The 17,144-nt window shown below is 45.5% G+C and overlaps 3 protein-coding genes across 3 annotated transcripts; 2 read left to right on the top strand and 1 right to left on the bottom strand.

Annotated features, from left to right (window-relative positions):
* The first annotated feature begins 804 nt into the window (after nucleotides 1-804).
* On the top strand, nucleotides 805-7,102 carry LOC128302124 (NADH dehydrogenase [ubiquinone] 1 beta subcomplex subunit 10). Its single transcript, XM_053038863.1, has 5 exons — nucleotides 805-847; nucleotides 914-1,020; nucleotides 1,282-1,417; nucleotides 6,355-6,494; nucleotides 6,580-7,102. Exons 2-5 carry the CDS (start codon nucleotides 933-935, stop codon nucleotides 6,720-6,722), a joined length of 507 nt encoding a protein of 168 aa, XP_052894823.1. The 5' UTR covers nucleotides 805-847; nucleotides 914-932; the 3' UTR covers nucleotides 6,723-7,102.
* A 1,985-nt stretch (nucleotides 7,103-9,087) lies between these two features.
* LOC128303436 (SET domain-containing protein SmydA-8) lies at nucleotides 9,088-11,607 on the top strand. The gene is made up of 3 exons (XM_053040383.1): nucleotides 9,088-9,767; nucleotides 10,473-10,699; nucleotides 10,764-11,607. Exons 1-3 carry the CDS (start codon nucleotides 9,088-9,090, stop codon nucleotides 11,354-11,356), a joined length of 1,500 nt encoding a protein of 499 aa, XP_052896343.1. The 3' UTR covers nucleotides 11,357-11,607.
* Nucleotides 11,608-11,782: 175 nt separating this feature from the next.
* LOC128300997 (DNA-directed RNA polymerase, mitochondrial) lies at nucleotides 11,783-16,849 on the bottom strand. Its single transcript, XM_053037276.1, has 7 exons — nucleotides 16,678-16,849; nucleotides 16,258-16,386; nucleotides 14,898-16,189; nucleotides 13,342-14,821; nucleotides 12,516-13,276; nucleotides 12,351-12,442; nucleotides 11,783-12,265 (listed from the first exon to the last, which is right to left on the bottom strand). The coding sequence occupies exons 1-7, from the start codon at nucleotides 16,847-16,849 to the stop codon at nucleotides 12,136-12,138; spliced, it is 4,056 nt and encodes a 1,351-aa protein (XP_052893236.1). The 3' UTR covers nucleotides 11,783-12,135.
* Between the last annotated feature and the right edge of the window lie 295 nt (nucleotides 16,850-17,144).

Below are 17,144 nucleotides of genomic sequence, written 5' to 3'. Positions count from 1 at the left end.
TTTTGGTGTATTCATTTACCAGTGCAGGGCAATTTAAATGTAAACAAACGTATCACCATGTGTAGCAGATAGTTTGGTCTTGGGTTGTGTTTCGATGTTTCCATCACTACTGTCGCATTCAACATTTTAAATGTACAAATGGTCATTTTGCACCAAATATGAAACCAGCCATTTCGGACACTGGTATAACTTCTGTCGCATTGGAATAGTGAAAGAGTTTGTATCGTCAACAATCCTGAACAAAAGGAAAGGCGAAGAGTTAGCTGTAGCTGAAATTAACAGGGCACATTGAGTCAGATAGATTTTATAGAACGTATTTGTATCGTTATCGCTACAGCAATTTACTACTGCTATCACTGAATCGCTATTAAACAATTAAACTACGACAATGACAACATATGATGTGCATCATCTATCATAATGAAATAAAAGCAGAATTTCGCATATGCTATAAACATTTTACTCGAAACAAGCGTCTTTCATTCAATTTATTTCGAATATTCGTCGAGACAAATATCACCAGAAAAAGTAGTCATCATGTATATAAGGATGAATTTAATATTATGCAATACGTTCCCCATTCAATCGAAATTGGATTCACTAGTGGAAATGGCGTCCGGCAGTTCCGTACCAAAAACGGAAGGAAAAAGAAATCACGAGCTTCATTTTCTAACGATTTTTAACTTTACATGCCATGCTTGTTTCAAAAAATCCTCTCTCACATCATATAGTGTAGTTTTTTCACCGGGATGCAGATGACATTTCCCGAAGGAAGACCGAACTTTGACAACCAGCCTGTGTGGTACTGTCAAAACGTTACGGAATTTTCGGTGTTTTGGTTTGTGGAGTATGTTTTGCAATAATCTATTCATATTTCGCATAAACACATTAATTAGGGTTTGGTTTCTTTTAGAACGTGCCGATTGATCAAAATGCCGGAGGCTCCTGCCCGTAATCCACTCGAAAGCTTTCTGAATGCCGTACAGGCAACCATCGATTCGCCCGTAACATGGTTCCGCGGTAAGTATGAAGAGCAATGATAAAATATCGCTTTAGTTCTCAAAAACAATATCTCTTTTGGTTTTTCATAAACTAAAACGTCTCTAGCATTATTATGAGTTCCAAAAAGGGCAATTATCATTGAATGAAAGGGTCGAAAAGCTATCAAAACGTAACAATGTTTCATGCGAAAATATTATTACATAATTGGTTCTTACCTCCAGACACCGGACGCCGACTGTGGTACTCACTACACTAACGCACGTTTGTTTTCATTTGCAGAGAAAATTGTGGAACCTAACCGGCAAACGTATCCTTGGTATCACCAGAAGTTCCGCCGTGTGCCGACCATCGACCAATGTTACACCGATGATGCGGTGTGCATTTTCGAGGCAAACCAACAATTTAGACGCGACAAGTAAGTGGCAGTGATTTATTCACAAATCGCTACAGTTCACTATAAGCACAATGTTATAATCGGAAAAAGCAGGAGTCAATAATATGTCCGGTTCGAATTTTAATTGTACCCAGTCCCTCGTCTAATTTAACTAGATTTAGCTCAAGCTGCAGATAGCCAGATATTAGGTATTAGAGAAAGACCGATAGAATGATATTGAGAGCTCTTGTCATATGCATTTCTCTGTATTCGAATACTAACTAACCAACAAGCTTTAAGAATGAACGTGGATGTCGGAATTGTGTGTTTGTCACATGGCTTGTTTATCCTAATAAAGCTTGGATACACAAGTTTAAGAAGAGTGATTTTGCCAAATTAAAGATTGGCAACTCTCTACTTTTTGTCAGAGACGGCAGACTTATGATCTTCTGCCCTAGCAGCAGAAGGAAGCATAGAGGATTTTAATTAGTTTTGTTACTTAGAACTCCCGTTCATTAAATTTAAGACATCATATTTGCCTTAAAGGTCTGTCTGGTCATGCTTTGGTATTTGTGACGAGCGTAGAAAATCTCTCTTTCTCCGTCATCCATCATCATCATATTCCATCAATTCGTCCTCAAATACCAATCGCATTTGTTCAGGTTTCGTATCTTTCGTTACGTCGACAAATCAATTGCATTTGCAATTTTCGGATGTTGGCATATCAAATATAGACATGAAGGAAATATCAAAACCATCTCTCGCCTGTTGTGTACAACAATTCCCACGCCTTTTGTGGCCTATGATGTAGTAGTTGTATATTTGTTGGAAAATTTCTTACCTAACACATATGCTAATAAGCAGTCACATGTAGTTCCTATCCCTCACTTAGCTCATTCTATACACGCTAAAGTAAACACACCGACATACCACAACCCCCGACAAAATAAGCGTCTGTAGCCACATGTAACATTAAACACAGGCACACTATGGCGCCATTCACTGTACCGACTGCAAACAGTCTGGTTTACTGGCCGGCAGGGAGTGGAGGGTAAGCTGCTTGGCATTTCTGTTGGCTGTACATCCAGTCACAATCCATTAGCCATCGATCATAATTTGCGCGCGGTTCCACAGCACTGGCAGGCATCTTCGTTTCCCGCGCGAATATCCCCAGCAGCTGATTCGTGGCTGAGATCATTCACTTTCTCTGACTCGTCACTGTCGATGGGCGGCAATAAAAATAAACGCAGAAATTAATATTTCATTAGTCGGATGCGAAACACGGTGAGCGTGTCCACCGTTGTCACGTACGAAACAAATCCCACTATGAACACCGACACGATGAAACAGAAAGATTTGGATGTTGGTACAGTTGGACGGACAGAACAGATTCCGCATCCAGCATCCGTTACAATCGGATCGGGAACGGACGGGAACGGAATGAATTCGCAACAGTAACAGATAAAAGACGAAGCACACAACACACTATAGACACTTGTTGACAATGTTGTTGAGAATGGTAAAGATTTTGATCAGTATCAGGTAGAAGAGGTTGCCCCTGCCCAGCCGAAACATGCCCCGTTGCACCGGTATGCATTTCTTCACCCGCACCTCGGCCGTGTTTTTGCTGTACTTCGTGTATTGCTTCGGATTTGGCGCATTACCCATCGCTGGTCGTTGGTGGAATACGGTGGAAGGTTTGCAATAAGTCACTCCCGACGCAGGTGCGGTGCGTTGTGTGGGGCCACGTGTCGACCAATAACGAGCACACTCGAGCCACTTCGGTTAGCTAGACCACACGACGAAAACGAAATCGATGTGCGATGGGATGGAATTGAGAATTAAGACTGACCGAATCCGTTTCCCCTGTGTGCGGAGCGTGTGGTACGAAGCTTTGAATCGGTTTCGAATGCTGCTGCCAATACGATCGCCAATCGATATGTTTGGGTAGACCTTGAATTGTGGGAAAGTATCGCGCTGGACGGTCGTCAAAATAGCATCAACTTGAATGTTGATCTATTTTTTTGATCTCACTGAGTCTTTCTACTGAAAGAATCACTCTCAATCCCAAATTCTGTGTGAAGGTTAATGAATCCTCAAAGATTCTTGAATTCCTTAATAAATCCCGATTTGTTCTTGTGTCCTTTATAAAGAGTTTATAAAACTATAACATTTTTAATATCTTTGAAGATTCATTAATCTTTTGCGGATTATCTCATGCTTATCTCTGAGGATTCGAGGATCTTTTGAGAGTTATCTCATGATTATCTCTGAGGATTCGTGGATCGTTTGATGATTGCTTAATCTTAGAGAATTCAGAGAAATTTAGAGAGTTGTCTCATGGTCTTGAATGAATCAAAAGATCGTAGCCAACACGAATTAAAAACCAGTGTGATCGACTTGTGACCAGTTACAGAGTGACTCGCGCGACCAATGTGCAGCAATAGAGTAATCGTACTGCCGATTCTATGATCATTTCGTAGCAACAATCGTTTTCCTTCGGACTAATCGATACACGATAATTTTCCAAACGCTAACGAGTGTGTTTGTTTCCCTTTGCGCGCTTTTCTTATTCCTATTTTGTCGAGCACACCGCCGCAAGCTGGCTGTATTGAATGTTACTCGATCCCGTATTTATAGGGTGATTATGGCTTTATCTTAGCGCATCCATTGCTCCGGCTGCCGCCAAAAGGTGGCACACAACCTTACAAAGGGTTCGTTTCGGTTCTCCCTCTACTTCCCGAGCTATAAAAAGCAATAACACATCGATGGCCTTGCGATCGTGCGATTTTACTGCAACCAGAGCCCCGCGTATGATCTGCCCATTGAAAGCGCGATCTCAAGTGCTCCGCCGCGTGTGTGTGCCGGTCTGGTTGAAAGGTACTAAATCTCCGTCTTTTTTAGTGTGTAAAAAAACAAACCGGTCCACCGGAAATCCATTACCAGGCGAATGTACGTGTAAAGCTCGTTTTAAGTGGCATCCATGCGCCCGTCCATAGAATACAAACAATTCGAGACGCATAACCGCATGCGAAAGGTGTGGACGCCAGCAACACTCCATAAACATCCTTGTAAGCCGCGCGGGTACACACAATGTCAAGATCATCTGTTTTATGTTTGCAAACGCAAAAAAACGAAATGGTGTGCTCGAAGAGAAGGATAGGTGCGCAAAACAAGGAGAGGTCTCGCCGGGAATATCAAATGTAAACACGTACGACACACACCTGCACCATCATCTTCATTAGGCGCGGACAACATCTTCATTCCTAGCATCGTTCGTACGTGTATGTTTACTCGTGAAAAATCCCCCACAAGGCCCCGCTCTCCCCTCCCGTTCAATGGGTTGGGTGAATGATGCCAACATTGTCCGTCCCTGTCGTTCGTTTGATTGCTTCCTTCGGTGTGTTTCAAGTTGTGCCGATCGGTCGAATGAAGTGATCGGTTGTTAGCGTTGACAGATTATCGTTATTCTAATTAATTAGTCCTTTGATGCCGTTGTCCCCTACTTTGACGATGGTTATGATGCGATGCCGTGCATTGGAAAGGTTAAAGATGAGCTCAACCTTTTACGATTGATGTTTTGACGCTAGATAAGCTGACAGATCTATTTATTTTGTCTAAGAGATGCACTTTAAGAGATGAGGGCCTGTACAAAATCATTACTATCGCAAGCTACTCAAAACCGACCGGGTACCGACCAAATTAAATATTATGTCCCTTGCAGCTTGAAGATATAAACTCCTGCTCGTGGGGCAAATTATTTTCGCTCGTTAAAATATGTTATTATTTCCCACACAAAACGCCACGTTCCAATCAGCCACGAGTAGCTGTGGCAGTAAATGGAAAATGTCCAGCACGTTACAATTACCGACCTCTCCGTTCCAGATGAGCAAAATGTCCAAAACAACTGAGAATAGCCTGGAACGCATAAACAAATGCATTTTTCACCAAACCGCGCGGCGAAGAAAGCGCTGCGCGAATTTGTTTGTTGGGCACAATGTAAATAAAAGATATTTATATCCCAAACCGGCGGGACAAACGTTATCATCGGGGCGTTGTGTTGGCGAAATATTGTGTTGTTCGGGGTTTGGAAATTGGTTGTTTCCTGCTTTTGAATTTAATGCCGTCTCTTTCCGTGTGTGCGTGTGTGATTTGTTTCATTCTTACGCACGCCAAAAAGTAATGGAGACGCCTGGTAGTTTATAAAAAACCAGCGGTAAAATTTATTTGAATAGGGACTGCCGTAAAATCCGTACAAAAAATCGTTAAATCGACTCCCCACCCTACCAACCAACAAACAAACTCTCTTAAAACAACTGTAACTATCCAAACGATCATGAATTGCAATCGAAATTATTGATGCAACTGAATTTAATGATTGTTTTTTCTAGTGCGGCAAGCAAGATCATTGTTTACCGAGGTCAAATTTATTGATTGGATTATTAATGTTTATATTCGTCTATGTTTACCGTCAGCCGCTGGATGATTGATTCAGTAAACCATTGAATGTAACTATTTTCCTTCCTGTCGTTAGCGTTAATTAAGCTCTCCATCGTTCAGATCGAATGATCGATGAAATCATCACAAATTAGTATTTTCCACGATGCCTTTCTGTTTTGTGCTTCGCGTTGAGAATTATTTATTTTTCTCTCTCAACCATTGGAGACCTTCTGTCTGTGTTGTTTGCTGAGTCTGGGTTTCACCCGACATAACAACTATCAGTCTACTTCCATCAAAACACTTGAAATTGCGGGCGTGGGAAACATTTCTTGTTACCCTTCTTTTTGGAACTGAAATGTTTCAATTGGCCCAAGAAACAACTGGAAGATAGGAAGCCACTATTTGAGTATAATCATAAATAAACCCCTTGGAAATGCATTTTCCATTCTGAACTGGAATCGTTCAATTTACATGCTCATTACGGTTTGCTTGTCGATAAGCTAAAATATATTTTCACTTCATTTCGTTTCTTTTCGCAGGATGGTCGACAATGAAATCCTCACCATCTTGCGCCAACGTTTCGAGGACTGTGTGCTGTACGAACAGCCTGACCACGAGCGCAAGTGCCGTTCGCTGCTCGACACGTACGAGAAGGCGTCCGAGAATTGGTTTATCAAGTGTAAGTATCGATCGATCGGCGTTGTTGTTTTATTAGATAACGGTTTAAAAAATGTACCATGTTTGCCATTTGGCGCTGCTTTCAGATGGAGATCTCGGTGGTTACGCAAATGCGAAGACGGCCTACATGAAGCAGAAGCATCGCATGATCTGGGAAAGACGACATGGACCGGTTGGTAGCGGTATGAAAACGGTCGATGGAGACGATGATGGTGCCAGCGGACATTAGAAATATTGCGACAGGGCTACAAGAAAGCGGTTAACGATCGTTCAATAATTAATTCCGCTTCAGGAACACGTCGTCGGTGTAGTAGTGGAAAATCTTGAGACGATAGTTTGTCGTCGCGCTTACAATTTGTCGAATTGTCGAGTGTAAATATAACAGCAACGCGTAAACACACAAAAAAAACAACTCAAAATAGGATGGCACAAACGTGATTTTAAAAAATATTGAGAAGAGAATTCCCCAAAATGATCATGCGGCGTTCTCGCATACGATACATTGCGTACAATGTTCAGTGAAGAGTGTTGCATGCAACAGTACATGGTGGAAAGTTTAGGTTGTTCAAATATTTTTGTAGGAAAATGAATTGTTGCACTGTCTCACAACAAAAACAAGGTTTCAGGAAACAAGGAATTAGTGAAATTGTATTATCACTTTAAAGCATTACTCAGAATTGGTACCAAACTCAACTACATTGAATTGATCCCAACAGATCATACATAAATTAATTTATCTATAATAGATTGGCGAACTCTTTTGCAACATGCGTTACAACCACCTTATTTGCTCTCGCATTTAAGCAAAACGACCTCACCAAACCGCACGCACCCGAGTAAAGTTTGCCTCGTTACTCTAATCATGCCTGCCTTGTCGGAACATGCCGCCACACAAAACCCACAAATCGTATGCGCATGCGGAGTTCACCTTACGCACTAGCAGACGGGAAGAAATCTTGTACGCCTTGTGAATCACTACAACAGCCGAGGTGGAAAGCGAGAAGTGGTTGAAAGTATAAAAAGGGGTGCGAAGTGCAAGACCTCGATCGTCAAATTAGCTTACCATCATCAACACTTGTTAGGGCAAACCGGTACCGTATGCACGCAAACAGGTACCATGAAAACAATTTCCCGATCGCGATACGGTCATGCGATTCGTTTGTAATAGAAAATGGAACATACAATTGAATTATAACAGACATTTTAAAATACATCGGAAAGGTAAATAAGAAGCCTCGAAACGAACAAAACCCCAATAACGTATGATCAACTACTGCTACTTCAACATATTCGCTACAGATCGCTTTCGTGAGTGAAATTTCCAATCGAAACAACACACTGCATGATCATCCTGCCGTATGGTTCCTGCCCCGAAGCGCAAAATAATGACAAATCGAACGATGCACACACCTTTTCGAACAAACGAAGAGGAACAGGCGGATCGCTTAGTGGAGGCCTGGCTACTTTTTGGATCTGTGCTAAAAATAAACACGCGAACGGCAACCGTGGAAGGGGAAGGAGCTGTGAAAATAGCACTGGCGAAACAACAAACACAAAATAGCCGAATAGCCCCGAAACAGCCGGCCGGTGTTGCACGATGGGAGGATTTGCTGGACAAAAACAAAAACAGGGACACTAGCATAGTATGCACGTGTAGTCGATAGTGCAAAGTGAGTAATCGAGTGTGTTCCAAATGGTATATTGGAATATCGACGGCGGATTAGGAATTAGGATTTTTTTACAGCTCTTTCAGAGAATCGAGAAGACATATTCATATGAATCTTTTGTGAGGAGTCATTCAAATCAGCAGTCCACTCTTAAAAGATGCATGAATCCTCAGAGCTGTGGTGGAGCATGCCCCTTCGATGGCTACTGCAGAATGGTAGTTGTACCCATTATTAGCAACTCATATCCGGAGGGGAGTGGTGGACTTGTAACAAGGTCATACGAGATACTTGGAGGTCATAAATCTTGAAAGAGTCATGCATTTTTCAAATAGAGATTCAGGTTCATGTATCAGAATCCAATTCATCCAACACTATATCTGTGAATTAAGTGATTTTCGTAAGTGTTTTGCAACCCGTGAATCCTTGAGGGATTCTTAAAATTCTACTGAAATGAATCTTTGGAGGGTTGTGAAGTTCCTGAGAATCATAAAAATTGGAGCATTCATTTCCAAAAAACCTAAATCTTTTGACTCATGTTCATCAAAGATCATAGAATCTTTAACGAGTCAACTCATGGCTCTTTATTGAAGAGTGGCACAACTACATCTTTTTGAAAAGTTCCACAAGTAGCACACCACAGTCCACGTATCATCCCACCGTGCATCGGGAGGTGCGTCGTTCGGGTACGGTCCCACAGACACAGACGAGTGCGGTTCGACATCGGTGAAATCTATAAATGCAACCACCCAGAACCCGAAGTGCGCCATTAATTCGTTCGTTAGCGAGCGGGAAGCTTGAAGCGCGCCTTGAAAACCACGCGTGACTCGCGGTTAGTGTCGTTAGCCGGGAAGATCGTCTCGAGTGCGGTTGTGTGTGGTTTAATTTGTGCTTCCTACAACGGACGGTCGTAAAATAGTGGTGCGAACCATGGATGACGGTACTTACAAAGTGCTGGAATGTGTGGAATTCGGTCGTTACGGTGTGGCCGCACGTAACCTGAAGGCAGGCGAACGGCTGTTCGGGGAGCGCCCGTTCGCAGTCGGTCCAAAGCTGGACAGTCCACCACTCTGTCTGGAATGTTGTTGCCCGGTGGACGGTAGCAACGGTGGTCCGCGATGTTCCCGGTGCGGTTGGCCACTGTGTGAGGACTGTAGTGGCGCCAGCGAGCTCGTCTACCATCAGGGCGAATGTGAGGTGTTTGCGGCGTGCGGTGTTCGATTCCGGCCGGTGGATGATTCAACCGCCGGCTGCGTGCAGCTCGATTGCATAACGCCGCTGCGGGTGTTGCTCGCGAAGGAGGCAGACGAAGCCCGGTGGATGCGCGAGATCGAACCGATGGAGTACCACGACGCGGAACGACGCGAGAGTGCCAACTGGAAGGTGGACGAGAACAATATTGTGGCGTTTCTGTGCGGTCCGTGCAACCTTGGGCAGAGGTTCTCGGCCGAGCTGGTACAGCGCGCGATCGGGCTGTTGGATGTGAACGCGTTCGAGGGACGTACGTGCAACGGGTACAGCTTGCGGGGTCTCTACCCTCAGCTGGCGATAATGGCGCACAACTGTGTGCCGAACGTGATACATTCGATACATCCGAGTGATGGGTTCAGGTGAGCGAGTGAACCATTAGTGCAACACACCAGTGTTGCGCATTATTCAGGTCAGCGTGAACGAAACAATGTAGATTGCATGTCGATCCCTGACCTGCGGGGAGCATTGCTGGCCAATCGAGCAACAGCTTGGCTGTTGGTGGATGGTTTAGGTTGCAATAAAAATAGATTTTCTACCGTTTTCGGGAGAAATGCCACTAGTCTTGGCCGATGCTAAAGCAGCCAAACTGAGAGAGTAGTTGGCGTAGAATAAAGTTCAATAGATGCAGTTGTCGATCGACAACAGATCTCAACAGGCTCAAGAAGATTTAAGATTCAAGAACTCTAATGAATTTGAATCTCTTTTTGCAAAGATTAGCGAATCCTCAAGATGAATGCATTACTTAGATTAAGGATCTTTGAGGATTCCTTGACCTATCAATATTCATCATGAATCTTTTGAGTTTCGATTCCTGATTTGAATGATTCCTCGCTAATGCGATTCATATGAATAACTCTTTTCAAAAAATTCATTAAGCGCTACAAAATTGGTAACAACATTCATCTAGACCAGAAAAGTCACACCTCATTTAATTCAGACAACAGATCCTTTGGGCAGAGACTAGGTGACAGATCGAACGGTCCCCAGATTTAAAGACTTCGCAGACCGAACGAATGATATATCTGTTTTGGACAGATGCCTAAACCATTCCCACCTCTTCACAGATTGGAAGCACGCGTTGCAGTTGATGTGCCGGAAGGGGAGAAGCTATACACGACCTACACGTACACGCTAACCGGCACGGTCGCCCGACAATCGATCTTAAAGATGAGCAAATTCTTCACATGCCACTGCACTAGATGCCTCGACCCGACCGAGCTGGGAACGCACTTCAGCACGCTCCTATGCAGCAAATGCAGTGGAGGATTCATAACCACCACCGATCCACTCGGTAAGTGGGTAAGCTCCGAGTTCGCTACGCGCTACTAATCCATTTACATCCAAACCCACTACAGATGAAAACGCCGAATGGAGGTGCGCTCAGTGCAGCTTCAAGACGTCCGGTGCCGCTGTCCAGAAGGCGGTCATGACGATACACAACGAAATAGACGAGCTGGCCTGTCTGGAGTACGAAGCGAACCGGCTGGAGGCGTACGAGACCGTGTACAAAAAGTATCGCAGCGTGCTGCATCCGCTGCACTTCATCAACACCTCCATCCGGCACAGTTTGATCGAGCTGTACGGGCGCATTCCCGGGTACGAGATGGTGGAGCTGCCGGACATACTGCTCGAGCGCAAGGTCGAACTGTGTCGCACCATACTGCGAGTGCTGGACGTGTTTGAGCCGGGTAAATCGCGTGCCAGAGCGATGCTGCTGTACGAACTGCATGCGCCGCTCATCATGCTCGCCCAGTCCGCGTTCGCGCGCGGCGAGGACAATCGGGATGGGAAGTCGCTCAAACAACAGCTCACCGAAGCTGCCAACATACTGGAGGAATGCGGTGGAATCCTCGAATGGGAAGATCCCATGACACCCGAGGGTATACTGGCGAACGTGACCAAACAATCACTGGCACAGTTGCTACAAAGCATCGAAACGCTCGACTAACGAGAAATGGGAAACTCCTTTGTCGTGAGGACAGCGGTTTCTACTATTTGTGATGTACTTTGCAGCGCTCGCGAAGATTGTGGGTGTGCGGTGGGAGCAGCCTGCACAACTAACCTATCTGAACGATTGTAACGTGTTTAGCGTTTAGGTGTCTAGCTTTAATCGTGTGTCTCCGTAACGACTCGCGAAGACCCTTTGTTTTTCTTCGTTCCATTCATTTCCGTTATAGCTACTCTTTTACTGGATATACAACAAAATAAAGAGATTATACCAGATGTATAAGTTAAAGTTGTCCGGTTGTGTTTTGTGTCAGAGTTAAACTATATCCTGTAAAATTACCATGAAAGAAACATCACCCAACCCTCCAATAGTTGCGTTATTCGACAATTTCTTTCATATAATCATATAAAATAAACATGTTTCTTACCTAAAAAAGGACTTCTTTATGGCTTCGACGTGCTGCGTCGCCGGCTAACAAACAAAAATCACCACTTATCAGCACTTTCCTTGACAATAGTCAACTAAAAACTATCCTCACGCGCTCACCGGTTGATTCAAGTTGTAAAACTCAGTTCACTGAGCTTAAGGCAGGACTAACATTGTGATTCTCCGCGTCCAACCCCGGGGCGAAGCAGGCAGGCAGGCAGGCAGGGGAATACTGGGCAAGCTCGATCGCAATCGGTCACGGAACATCCGTTGCGCTATTTGGATCCGGCATGACTAGACCAATCCTTCACATTTGGTGTAACTCCGTCGCGAAGTGATTGTAATGAAGCTCTCTAGCTAAAGAAATACACCGAATCAAGCACCTTGCGTAGATCGAAATCACCCTTATCGGGGCACTGCTGCAGAATACGGTTTAGCTTGCGCTTGGTGAGATCAATTACCGAACCATCGTTGCTAATTTCACTAACGGAGGCAAGCAAAGAAAAGAAATACGAAAATCGTTAACTTTCATTCAACTGCTTACATTTTAAAATAAGTCTTCACTTACTTTTCATCGTAGCTGTACTTTTGTACCAGAAATCGGGACAAATCTTCCAATATCGGTTCGGAATGGAGAGCAACAAACTGTTCGCGACAAATCTGTGTAAATAAGAGAGCAGCATTAATCCATCATTCTCCCTTTTAACATCCTTGAAAAAATAATCCTCCATACCCTGTTCATGGTTGGCACGGTGCAGGCATGCGTCCAGTAGCAATCGTGCACCGAAATGAACGTCAAACCGGCCCGCTCACAGTACAGTGACGTTAGCATCATGTGGCTAGAATCAAGCGAATGCACAAAGTTGGGCGGGAACGCATTTTTCTGCTTCATAATGTTCGGCTTCTCGTACGAATCCATCGCAAAATGTTCCGGCAGCTGGACTGATTTGCTGGAACCGACGGGTCGATCCGCCCGGTTGTACGGTTGAACTACCGGCAGTCCAAGCGGCGTTACCCACTCCACGTTCTGTGCACACACGGCCGATATCAGCCGTGCGCAGTCCGTAAACCAGTCCTGTATTTCCTTGGCGGAGGTAAACATTTCGCTCAGCGCATCGAACGTTTTCACCGTGAGGTAGCTTGATGCCGGCCAGACCCATTCCTTCGGGAACTCGTCGATGTATTCGAGCTGGCGGGCAATCTGCTTGCGGGCACCGTAGCGTGTCACACCGTACACTGTCGTCATCACAGTTTGTTTGATCACCTTGCGCCGTATGAAACCATCCAGCACGGCAGCTACCTTTACGTTGTTCTGTGCATCTTTCGCGCGGTTTTCTTCAACCAGTGCGGCCACCGCACTGTACACATCTTGAGGTACATCGGCAGGTGCGAGATTGACGCTTATTGCACCGGGTGTGTCGCGACCCAGCGCGGCATAGTGCTGCAATCCGTTGCAGGAGCCATCCTGATGAATCGGGAAACCACTTTCAAACTCTACAAAAAGGGAAAATCGGTTAGTTATGTTTCCAGGGCCTCAAACAATACACCACCATACGCACTTTCCGGATCTGCACATCTATGCACCTTGGCAATCTCCATACAACACGCCAACGTTTGCCAAGGTTCGTCCGAGTTGCTCCACCACATCTTGCCCGTCAATGGGTGATCGGCCGAATCCAGTATATCGTCCATGATTTCGTCCGCATACCGTACTCGCTCCTCAACCGATTCACGCTTCTTCAAACCGGTCAGATTAATGCAGTGCAGCTTCAACCACCGGAACCCATCCGGACCGAGCGGTTTCTTCTGATGAAACACCAACAGACAGCGAGCAAGATCGTGCCCGAGATGGTTCAGATGGGGCGGTATCGGATAAACACGTCCCCGGAAGTCGATGTTTTGCGGCAACCAGAACACCTTGTCCCGATAGTGGCTGGCCAACGAAAGGCGGTAAAGCGCATCGCACCACAAACTATACATGTCGCCCTGTTTGCGTCGATGATAGAGACGCTTCCGCAGCAGGTGGTACTTTTCGTATCCACTCATTTCACTTCTCGGAACCGTCTCCACGATGGGTGGCAGTGAGGATGGTGGTTCCGGTACGTCCAGCTTTGCATTGCCACCGTCATTGAATACCTGCACGATCACATCCAGAATTTGCCCGTTCACGACCCACGGTATGCTGGCGAGCTGATTCAATGCGTCAAGCGTCGGATACATATCCTGCGGGTCGGCATCATCTATGCGCTCTGTCTGCTGATGTGCCTGATGCGGCAATCGGATGAGGTCCGATTCAGCCAGGATGTACCCACCATTGCGAGGCGTACTCCACGGTTGCGGCGGACATAGCATCGGGACTAGATTAACATCAAACTTCAGCGTGTCGGGTTGCGATTTGCGGTACAGTCTCATCAGCACCGGGTGCGGTTTTATCTGTTCCTTCGCCATCTTTGCTTCGTACCGGAACAGTGTGTAAAAGGCCGGCACAAGCTTCACCTTGCGGTTGCTTTTGTTCGTTGCATTCACGTTTATCTTTAGATCGCACCGTAGGATGTTGTACAGAAACTTGCCCACACCGAGTACCGCAGCCTTGGGCCAGGCGACACTCTGTATATCCATGCTCGGACCCGAACAGCGCATTTCGTGCACCAAACGTTGCCAAAGCTGTCGTGGATTGTCACTCGACTGACCGTCGGCAAGGGCCGATGTGTAGCGGTCATAAATCTCACACGTTTTTCGCAGCACTCCGTTCATGCGCTTCTGCTCAACGTGATAGCGGGACTCGACCTTACGTCCAAGTTCTCGTTGTAGTTGCGATATTACGAAGCTGAACGTATCGGACCCTTCCAGCAGCATCTGCACCTCGTCGAGTAGGATTTCCGTAAACTGTTGCACCGAAAGAGCCTTAAGATACGGGAACAGATTAATGGTGCGAGACGATTTTGTTTCGGTAACCGCTTTCAGTGTGTTAAAGTCCCGATGGAAAGCCATCGCAATCTGTTTCGACCACACTTTCTTCAGCTCGTCCAGTTCTTTACGCTGTCGAGAAGAAAGAGAAAGAGTGAGACGATACATTAGATAAGCGTAGAGTGGATAAGCTCGATCGCATACTTACATACTGCATTACTTGCTCCGTTGGAACGGGAAACTTTTCGATGCTTTTCACCGCCAAATAACCGCTCAGCTCCATATCTACCTGTTTCTGAGCCATCTGTTGCAATTCTTCCCTTTTAAAGCCTCCTCTGGGTGTCATAATTTCCGACCCGGGCCAACATCCTTCTTCAGCGGGCGGTTTGCTTCCAATGGGCAATACGTTCACATTCAATGCGTCCAGTAAGTGATTGTTGTACGTCAAGATTGGTGCCCGATATTCGGGCACATAGTTCGGTACCATTCGATGAAACAGCGACAGCACGACATCTTGCTGATCGTGCGAGAATTTACTCTGATCCAGAATATCGGTCATGGTATATCCAACCGTGCTGGCCTCATGTACGTATTGCTTTGCCAACTTCAATACCTCGGCGGTCGGTTCCAGACGACCCAGGCATTCGAGGATTCCCGCGTACATTTGTGCATTTGGTGTAATGGAATCCTCCCGCATTACCCTCACAATGTCCTTCACGCGTGAAAGATTTCCCTTTCCAGCGTACGCGTGGATCAGCTGATTGTACGTACCCACATCAAACTCCCGGCGTTTGCGCTTATGGCGATAGTTGAGCGTGGTTGCGTACGCTCGATTTACCATCCCTGTCGTGATGCAGATATCCAGATAGGCGTTCAGCGTCATCTGGAAACTACGCTGCCGGGCAAGACACTCAATCTCGGACGATTTGTAATACTTGGAGCAAAACTTTTTGCCCTTCTCCGAACCGTCCAGCAAAGGATGTGGTTGTTTGGAGCCTCGTTTCGTTTTCTTGGAACTGCCTGCTCCACTATGGGTGCTGGTCAAATCAATCGGTTCTTCGAACGCGAGTTCCGCCTCCTCCGGGAGTATTGCTTCCGATTCTAGCAATCCTACCTCTTCATCGAGTGCCGGATCTAACTCGTCGTGTGGTGTCAGTGCTCCACTCACGCGTACTGCCCGGTTTCGGTGTACTTCCTTAAGTATCTGTACGCTTTCGATTATTTCCGAAAGTACGTCGTGCGATATGTCGGTTTCCCTCATTTCACCACCAATATAGATCACCGGCGTTTCCTCAAAGTTCCATTGTGACATTTCTGTGGGCAGGGCTGGCCTAACTCTGCTCGATCGAGGCAGCTCATCGGTAATTTTGTTGGAAGGCGAAATGGATGTGCTGGGCGAATAGGCTTCGAAGGCAATCTGATCGTGTATGAAGTTGGCCAACTTTTTCGACTTCAACTTCTGCACCGTTGCTTTCATTTCTTTGGTATCGCCATCTTTCACTAAAAAATAAGCAGATTAAATGAGTGGAAAATTCTTGTTGGGCAGCAAATATCTAACGGGTTAATACCTGCAAGCAGTTCGGTAAATTTATTTTCATTCGATCGTCTACGCTTCGTCTTTTTGTCGCCTATGCTCGATACAATTTCCGCCGACGGTGTGGTCGAATGGACGCGTTTTACGTTCACCGCTGCATTGCCTAGAAATTGAGATAACACAAAAGACCGGTTTTAATTCCGTTTGTTTACCAACGATAATTCGACCGCACGGTGCTAAGCAAGGTGTCCGGTTCGGGGAGGAAAGGAAGTAAGCAACTGTCAAGCCGCACGCTTTCGCGCGACGTAAAATAAAAACGCAATATCGTGCAAGCACATGTTTTCGGGGACGATGATGTAATAATTGGCCTGCGCTTGAAAGAACGATTCTTTCGGAAAACCCATGAAATCAGATCAGTTTCGATGTTCTCTCATGTGCTGGAATTAATTCGTACCTCGTGCTATAAGTAGATCGGGCACCCGCTCCCGGTTACATAAATGGGACACTTTGCGGAACGGGCAGTACACTACGCTGCTGGTTGAGTCTACACGCACAATTCCACTTTTGTGAGCAAGAAACTTATTTTTGTTCTGTGCTAAACTCCTCAAATTAAGCATGCGAAACATCTTTACAACGTAAAATCACAAAATTCGTCGCCGAACGCAACCATCGGAGCGCGCACGAGACCAACGAAAAGAATGTAAACAAAGCAACTGTCAATCGAGTCGCGAGTGTCCTGTCAAGTTGGGTGTTGTTTTGAATTATTTTCGCGAACAAAAACCCTATTTTTTATGTTGTAATTAAATGATTTTAACGATAAGCGATTGCAAATTGAGATAATAATTCGAAATCCATCTTCCAGTGCGCAAAGGAGTTTTATTTTTAATTTGTCCACGGAATACAGAACGCTTTTATACTACC

The sequence above is a fragment of the Anopheles moucheti genome, chromosome 3 (assembly GCF_943734755.1).
Source record: "Anopheles moucheti chromosome 3, idAnoMoucSN_F20_07, whole genome shotgun sequence".
Classification (NCBI taxonomy): domain Eukaryota; kingdom Metazoa; phylum Arthropoda; class Insecta; order Diptera; family Culicidae; genus Anopheles; species Anopheles moucheti.
The sequence above is the reverse complement of the archived record's forward strand: the minus strand, read 5'-3'. Positions and strand labels throughout refer to the sequence as shown.